This window comes from Eucalyptus grandis, chromosome 10 (genome assembly GCF_016545825.1).
Source record: "Eucalyptus grandis isolate ANBG69807.140 chromosome 10, ASM1654582v1, whole genome shotgun sequence".
Classification (NCBI taxonomy): Eukaryota; Viridiplantae; Streptophyta; class Magnoliopsida; order Myrtales; family Myrtaceae; genus Eucalyptus; species Eucalyptus grandis.
Window position 1 is genome coordinate 27,476,178 of NC_052621.1, and position 8,536 is coordinate 27,484,713.

The 8,536-nt window shown below is 44.4% G+C and overlaps 2 protein-coding genes across 5 annotated transcripts; one reads left to right on the top strand and one right to left on the bottom strand.

Moving 5' to 3' along the window:
* LOC120289040 (glutathione S-transferase-like) lies at positions 1 to 2,536 on the bottom strand. Of its 4 annotated transcripts, none has more exons than XR_005546981.1 (5): positions 2,505 to 2,536; positions 1,699 to 1,784; positions 1,089 to 1,142; positions 525 to 671; positions 2 to 366 (listed from the first exon to the last, which is right to left on the bottom strand). XR_005546981.1 is itself a non-coding variant. In XM_039303474.1 (4 exons), exons 1-3 carry the CDS (start codon positions 1,897 to 1,899, stop codon positions 579 to 581), a joined length of 348 nt encoding a protein of 115 aa, XP_039159408.1. In that variant the 5' UTR covers positions 1,900 to 1,944; the 3' UTR covers positions 1 to 366; positions 525 to 578. The 4 variants fall into 4 exon arrangements, 1 of the variants encoding a protein (XP_039159408.1); XR_005546980.1 differs by lacking the exon at positions 2,505 to 2,536 and adding an exon at positions 1,968 to 2,025; XM_039303474.1 differs by lacking the exon at positions 2,505 to 2,536 and having other exon boundaries at positions 1 to 366; positions 1,699 to 1,944.
* A 558-nt stretch (positions 2,537 to 3,094) lies between these two features.
* On the top strand, positions 3,095 to 8,305 carry LOC104422561 (beta-glucuronosyltransferase GlcAT14B). The gene is given in 8 exon segments (XM_039303475.1): positions 3,095 to 3,825; positions 3,827 to 3,892; positions 3,894 to 4,270; positions 4,386 to 4,465; positions 4,596 to 4,710; positions 7,429 to 7,533; positions 7,536 to 7,838; positions 7,841 to 8,305. Coding segments are annotated over 8 exon segments (1,278 nt in total). The 5' UTR covers positions 3,095 to 3,694; the 3' UTR covers positions 7,942 to 8,305.
* The last annotated feature ends 231 nt before the right edge of the window (positions 8,306 to 8,536 follow it).

Genomic DNA, 8,536 nt, shown 5'->3' on the forward strand with positions numbered 1-8,536 from the left:
ACGGCGACTTGCCGATCGCTTTCCTCTCACGTCGGGCCCCAAATGGTCATTATCTACAATCTATACTAGCAAGTCATTTGGGAAACAGAAAAGGAAAATTAGTCCACAATAATTACAAGCGATCTGTGTCCGAGCTTCTTTCTATCTTTTTGCTGATCTTTAAATCGTCTATTGCTTTGGTGATTCCTCAGAAGTCGCAAGAAGTTCCCAACTTCTGCTTCGAGCTGTTGCATCTAGCGTTCTCCGTGACCTCGGGCAAGAGCTTCTCGAAGATTTCAAGGAACAGTACCCACTCATCTTCGCTCATATCTCCGAAAGAGATCCCCTCGCCCTCGTTGTCGTGTTGCTGCACTGCACCGTGCATACCTTTGAAGCATAAAAAATGGTAAGTCACTATTATAGATGATTACAGTCGACTCACATGACATGGCACGGACGGGGCAACAAAAAGTGAGAGAACGACCCTCACGGGGCTGGCAATTTGTTGAACTTTCGACCATGAGAATCATCACACAGCCTGATACCTGAGACATTTCGGCTTCCAACTTTGAGATTGGAGAGGAGATACCCATGTCAGATCATGGCATCGGGTTGACGTTCGGTGATGATGCTTCGTATTCAGGCAAAGTCTTGTACGATTCATGGATCCTCCTCAAAGTAGGGAACTTGGCCTGCAACGAAGAAGAATACGGACTCAGCTAGGCTACTCAAGCATCAAAGTAAAGACAACATGCATGGATGCTCGATCCACGAGTGCGGCACCAATGATGGGTTTCGAGAATCACAAAGCTCCGACGTTAACCATTCCAATACAGAATGTGCATCATCCAAAAGCCCTCATGCAGTGCTATACCATAGAGATGTCCCGGACTCGAGGTGCACCATGAATACATTTTCATATGTTTTTGCTCGCGAGACATATAGCAGGTTCGCATACAATGAACTGTAAATTGAGAAGTAAAGGGCCTCTCATCTGAAGATCTTAATAACCCTATTTGGTAATTGCAATGTGAAAGTTCTCCCAGGGAGACAACTATCCCCAAAAAACAAGATCTTCTAAAGAGAAAGCATTATGAACAGGACTATACCAGCACAGTCAGCATCTGAAGAGGCTGTATGCTCGAGCTGATTATACTTGCAGCCTGCCAAAACAAATGACAACGCCAGTTGTTTTCTACTGAAAACACCCACCAAATTGAACCTAGAGTCTGTTGTGAAGTGACAAAGCAGAGAGGATAGGGGAATGAAGAGCACTACTCATCTAATCAGTTTTGATCATGCGTAATTCAGCAAAAACTCAGAAATTTCATGTAAATGATCATCAAAATCTGCGGGAAACTTCAGCTTTAAAGGAATGGAAAGTGCAAAAAAAGAAAAGAAAAAAGAGACCTGGGGTTGAGAGCTTTCAATCGAGGATCACGAGGTAACAAAGCCTTCTGAGGATACTTTTCTTCCAAATACTGAACAAAGATAACACGTGCTTTAGCAAAAAATCAAAATCAAAATGCACTCAAACCAATCAAACTGATCAAATCAAGCAAAGGGGCTAGAAACTATGCATTGAGTTGAAAAAGGAGCTAGAGAGCTTCTATTTAAGGCTCCTAAATGATGACCTCATACGTATTGGTATTTTAAGTTACGCGTCCATCCAACTCTTATCTATTGCAAACTCTGCTGCATAGCCTAAATAACACCCACCAGCAAAATTGCATAAGAATCTGAAACCACGAAATCTCCGTCCACTAACACTGGAACCAAATGCATAGGATTTAACTTGTCAAATTCTGCAAAATCAAGCACACAACTTCGATCAGAGCTAGAGAATACTTCACTAGATTTCACAGACTTGAGGTAATCGTGCCAGCGGGTATTATGCATACAAAATCTTTCCATTGCCATTCCGAGGCCTACCTACTGAAATCTCGAGAACAATTTGATCTATGACTAAAAGAAGGATCTGAAATTACCAGCAGTATATTGCTTTTCTTTCCTGAGATCCACTGCTTTATACTCATATGAGATCCTACACACCAACCAAGAATAAAGTTAAAAACATCACCCTAAAGAAAGGTCTTTTTAACATCGTTTCAGCTGCAAACTTCAAGGGTTACTTTCAGATTGTAAGCTCAACATCTGGTTTATCATAATGCAAAACCAGCTCGAGCGAGCTGCTGCTGCTGGAGCTGCTGCTCGAGCAGCTGCAGCTCGCTCGAGCCTCGCTCGAGATGCTGCAGCTCGAGCGAGCTGCGGCTCGAGCTCGAGCTGCTGCTCGAGCAGCTGCAGCTCGAGCTCGCTCTCGAGCGAGCGTTGCTCCCCCTTCGGCGCGGCAGATCTGGGCGAGCAACGCTCGCTCGAGGCCCGAGCGAGCCGTCCCAGATCTGTCGCGCCGAAGGGGAGTAGTGCTGACCGGAGAAGGAGCGCCGAAGGGGAGCGACGCTGACCGGAGGAGGAGCGCCGAACGGGGAGCAACGCTGACCGGAGAAGGAGGAGCACCAGAAACGTACCTGGAGTCGCCGGAGTGAGGAGTCGCCGGAGAGTTAGCCGAGTGGGTGCCGCCGGAGATGGGAGAGACACCGGAAAAGGAAGAACGAAGCTTCAGCCGACGAGAGGAGCGATGAGCACGCACGAAGGAGAAGAGCTTCGCTTTTGTTCCGATTTTGTTCTTTTGTTCCTTTGGTTTTTGTTCTTTTGTGCCTTCCAAGAAGTGTTTCTTCTCAAAAGAAACAACTTTTTTCTGTTTCTTTTCTGTTCTTATTTTGTTCTGGAACAAAAAAGCAAAAAAGAAACAAAAACGCAACCAAACGCGTTCTGTTCCTTTTTGTTAAACAACTTTCAAAATCCAGAAATGTTCCAAACACTTTTTGGAGTGTTACCATGCACGCCCTTAAAAGCTTAAAAATTATGTTACACGTCGAGTCAAAATTTAAGTACCATTTATACTTCCCTCTGTTTACGTTTCCTGTGGTTACATTAAAAATCACATATGACTTCTTTGATTTGTCCGCTCCGCTGATGACGACCCCTTTTTCCAAACCTTTACCCACCCAAGCTGTGATCAAAACCAGGATCCACGTAAATCCAACGGGAGATTCAAAAAAGAGCAACATTTTATTCCAAACTTTATCTTCACTCCCCATCTCCATCCCAAGTACAGATCCTCCTCAATCCCTCTCTACCCTTTCCACCACCTTTCACGGCAAGTACCAAGTCGTCCGCCCCGACGGATCCCCGTCGCTATCCCGGCTTCGCTAATCTCGCCACCGTCTCCGACACGTACAGACTTCGCCAATCCCTTTCCATCGCTCGCACCTAAAGAAACGCGGCCAAGAAAATCTACAAACCCCACCCCCATCCCCCATCTCCCACCAAACTTTCACTGCATCGCCCCCTGGTTCGCTCGCCGAGACATAAGTAGAGAGGTTCAGCTTATCCCCTCTCAGCTCCTCCCCCAGCCCAGAAGGAAAGAGAAGGAAGGGTTCTTGATCTTCCGTTTCCCGACCGACCCGTCTCCGGAATCGCCGTCCTTCGATCCTCCCGCCACCGGGAACAGAGGAAAGGAAGGATTTTGCTCGTGCCCGTCGCGCCGCATCGCGGTTTCCGTTGGTGGGTACGCGCGTTTCTGTGTGCGCGCGGGTGTGAGGGGGAGGGAGGGAGGGTGGAGGGGATTGGAGTGGAATTGGGTTGGCGGCGGCAGATGAAGAGGCTGAAGAGCTATTACATGCACCTGCGGCACCCGCAGACGATGGAGCGGCGGTGGATCTTCCCCCTCGCCATCGGGTCGATCGTCTCCCTCTTCTTGCTCTTCCTCACCACGCTGACCTCGCCGGGGGGTCCCGCTGTTCCCCTTCTACCGGTCCTCCTCCGCGTCGAGCTCCCCCTTCGTCGAATCAAGCTCCACCGCTCCCCGTCTCCGCCGTCCCGCCGCCGCCCCGCTTCGCGTACTTGATCTCCGGCTCGACCGGGGACGGGTCGATGCTGAGGCGGACGCTGATGGCCCTGTACCACCCGCGAAACCAGTACGTCGTCCACTTGGACCTCGAGTGCAAGCCGGAGGAGAGGTTGGATCTGCAGCGTTTCGTGGAGGCGCACCCCATATTTGTGAAATTTAAGAACGTGAGGATGATCACCAAGGCCAATCTCGTCACCTACAGAGGGCCGACGATGGTGGCTAACACACTCCATGCTGCTGCTATCTTGTTGAGGGAAGGTGGGGATTGGGATTGGTTCATCAATCTCAGTGCTTCGGATTACCCACTCGTCTCTCAAGATGGTGAGTCTTTTTGTGTTCTTGTTTTGGTGGGTTTCGGTAATGGATTGGGGTTGATTGCAGTTCGGGCTTATGGGTTTAATTATTGGATTTGGTTTTGTGTTTTTGGGTTGATCAGATCTGCTGCATACGTTTTCGTACCTGCCGAGAGATCTTAACTTCATTGATCACACTAGCAACATTGGATGGAAAGAGTGAGTGAACTTGTCTAGCAGTTATTTTCCTTTAACTTGCATTTCTTGCTCTTTCTATATTTGCTGTTCTTTTCTTGGTGATTGGTTCCATTTTTGGCTAGTTGATTGATGCTTGTGCATGCTGATATCTGCAGGTTCCAAGGGCGAAGCCAATTATTATAGATCCGGGTTTGTACATGACGAAGAAAGCTGATGTTTTCTGGGTTACGCAGAGGAGAAGTGTGCCGACGGCCTTTAAGCTCTTTACAGGTGCGGATTCAATAGGTTACAGATTGGGATTTTCGCCTTCTGAATTCCTACATCTTCATGTTGCAATCTATGCATTTGTAGTCATAGGCTAAAAATAGTTGTTTTGGATTATCATCGGAATGGTAATTAAAGAGTAAACTGACGGAGAAAGTTCTTCAAAATGAATTGAATGATGGAGGTGAGAGTTCCGATTGTGAAATGCCGTTTCCTTCACGAATGCATTGGACAAGGTGGAGGTGATGGAAGCATGCATGGGAATTATCTCCAGCAAAATAACAGTTGTTAGTTTGCAATATTTGTATACTGCGAAGCAAAGATCGATGATGACTGTTCTGTAGTTAAGAAGTGAAGAGGGATGATGAACAATTATGACATTGCAATGAGGACACGTTAATTTTTTGAACTTTGAGGTGTCAGACAAAGTTCTGCAGTGAAGAAAGCAGTCATTGTCCTTTCTATTGCTAGTCATAAATTACATCAAGAGGTGATAATTTTTGACGTGACAACATAGCTTAAACATGACAGGCAGAACATGGGGAGCATTTTGAGAGCAATTCAAATTAGACATGATTAAGTTGACATCATGTGAGAGCATTTGATGTGTTTCCAAAGGCAGGAATATCGACACTAACATGGTGGCCTGACACGAACAGCTACCCCTATTTGAATCAAAGATATTACTTTCACATTTCCTTTGTTCAACGGTTGAGAGTATTTCCCTCTGCACCTTTTGATCTAGTTTTACGGTAATTCACCGTCCATGGCAATCCTTGAATTTCATTAGACTTTTTGTGGCTGCTCAGCTGAAGTCTGAGCTAAGCTTGGCTGCCGTTCTTCTATCAGGATCGGCCAACTTTAGCTGTTTACTAAGAGAGCAAGGAGACAGCAAATTTGGTGGGCTGGAACATAGATTGGTGCTTTTGACAGTATCATAGTTCCAATGATCCTTTTGATTAGTATGAGTACTAAGAAGATTTCTGCCATCCTATCATTGTAAGAGCATTCAAAGTGTCGTACTTGCTAGTCTTCTGGAAGCAAAGAGTGCATGCTTGTTGTTTAGCATAAATTATAGGCAAAGGGAACAAATATTCTTTTGAATTTGAGAGGGATGGAGGAGACAATGATACTGCTTGGGAGGTGTTGATGCCTTTGCTTACAGCAGTTCCTTTTGTTGATGCTGGAAAGTGAGGACCTGTCTCACTACAAAACATGTGTTTTCAGTGTCAGGCTTTCAAAATCAGCTTGTGTAGGGCGAAGTTGGCAGAGTAGTAGTTGGCCCATTGTGGACATTTGGAGGCGTAAATTAATGTAATGATATCTTCTCACAAATAAAAAGAACCTATCCTAATTTGCAGCAGGGGAACTAACCAAAGCATGAATCATTGTGTATTATAGGTTGTTTAAGTGTCAAAAGCCATGATTGATGAGTTAGTTTATCTTGTTCTCTTGTTTAGGTTGTAGTTGTGGCATGCTTTCAAGCAACCATTATGTGCTCGCCCTATAACAGTCTTTAGCTGCTTATGTTTTGCAGTACAAATCAATTGCTGCTTTGTCTACAGTTTATTCAAATGGACTTCGCTGGCATTAGCTTAAAGTTTATGCTCATGATAGCGTAAAAATTATGATTTTAGGTTCTTGAAAAACTGTTTGATTGTAGCAGTATCCTTAATAATATAAGCATAGATTTGATTGCCTAGGTCTTTTTACCAACAATCAGAGGGCTATTTCTTGCTGTTCATAGCAGCTTTTGATTGCGGTAACTATAGGGAGATGGAGGATATGTTGCTAATAATTTGTCCCTAAGATGCACAAGTGGGAAGTTATAAGTGGATCTTGAAGGTAGTAGAGACTGGATAGGAGGCTATGATAGGGGGATGTGGACGGAAGTCCCTGAGTTGTAAAACAATTCAATAAATTCCCCAGTAAAGTCTAAATGAGGCGCTGAAACTTTCATTACGAAAACAATGTGAATTAGATGAGTAATTAATCTTCTCGTGGGACTCTAGCATTTTCATTCTCTTGTTTTGTTGCCTTTGGTCATGTTGGTACAGCAATAGAAACTCGAAAATTCATATTCACCTAGTTTGGGATATTCCCTAGCTTCTACATGTTTAACTGAAGGTTTACCTAATTTGCTGCATGTTGAGTTTGAGAATGAGGTCTACATGTTTAACAAGTGAGTGTTATATTTATTCATTGGAGCGTAAATCTCATAAATCTGAAGTAAGATGGCCAGACCTAGGCCTCTTCACTTTCATGGCACTTATTCTCTCTCCACATTTCTTCATAAGTGGCCACCTATGCCACTCTTTTCCAATTTACTTGCAAATATGTACACACACACACACACATATTTGTTGTGGTAGAAACATTAAGTCAAGTTCAGACATAACTGACTACGAATGTTGATATTATGACCACCCCTTTCATCGCCAGAGAACTTTGGTTTTAGAGTATATAATTATTGGTTGATCTATCTGTTTAAAAGCACACTGGTAACTTTCGTTAGTTGTATATGTTTATGTAGAATAACAATGTTGGTCAATCTCCATGTCGCGTCCGGTTTTAAAGTTTATATGAAGGCTAGTCCCTGGACAATGTGTTAGCATACAGATACCCAATCTATGCAATGACATGCTATTATGCATATAAATTTTGGCTGTGATTTTAGCTTAGCAGCGGTGCAATCATATGCTTTTTTTTTTTTTTTCCTTGCAGGGTCTGCTTGGATGGCTCTGACCCGACCCTTCATTGATTACTGCATATGGGGATGGGACAACCTACCTCGTACTGTTCTCATGTACTATGCCAACTTCATATCGTCTCAGAAGGCTATTTTCACACTGTGATCTGCAATGCGCAAGAGTTCCGTAACACCACTGTGAACAGCGATCTCCACTTCATATCGTGGGACAATCCTCCAAAGCAGCATCCCCATTATCTCAACCATTTGGATATGCAGAGGATGATCAATAGCAATGCTCCTTTTGCCAGGAAGTTCCCCCGGAATGATCCAGTGCTCGATAAGATCGATTCCGAGCTGTTGTCTCGCGGGCCTGACATGCTCGTTCCCGGTGGTTGGTGCATTGGGAGCAGGGAGAATGGGAGTGATCCATGCTCTGTTGCTGGTGAGCCACGGTTCTCCGGCCAACCTCAGGAGCAAAGAGGATTGAGAAGCTGATCAGCACTCTGTTATCAAATGAGAAATTTCGACCTAGACAGTGCAAGTAGCAAGAAATGACAACTTATGCAGTGATCATTCAAATTGGGCTTAAGACGATTCAAAAGGGAACAAAATTCAGAAGGTCAGGAACAGGTGATTGATTATATTTCATTGGCGGGTGGAAGCTTTGGATTACAAGGTATATGCGGTGGGTATTACAGATATAAATTCAGTTGTTGGTTAGGATGCATGGGATTTACTTCGCAATGCTTCTGCTGGAAACTCAACAGACTAACCGTCTTTCGACCATGTAGCCCATTTTACCATTTTGCTTCTCGTTTTGAAATTGCATTTACTGCGATCTGTTTCCCCATTCTGAATTGAAGCTTATTTGTGGGCTGATGGTGTATGAAACATTCGTGGACGAGAATATCAAGAGTTGAAATTGATATCATTTATGTACAACTTTGTTCTTTTGCCTTTTTTATTTTCCTGCAGTTGCGCGGATTGTCCCCAACTCCTAACCTGCTGGTCATTGGCATTGATGCTCAGTGGCTATGTGAAAATCACTATAAAGGTGATTAATCCTTGTTCTTCTGCTGGATGTGCTTGTGCTGGATGAAATTGTTACATTAGGCAAAAAGGCTGAAGCCTCCTCTTTTT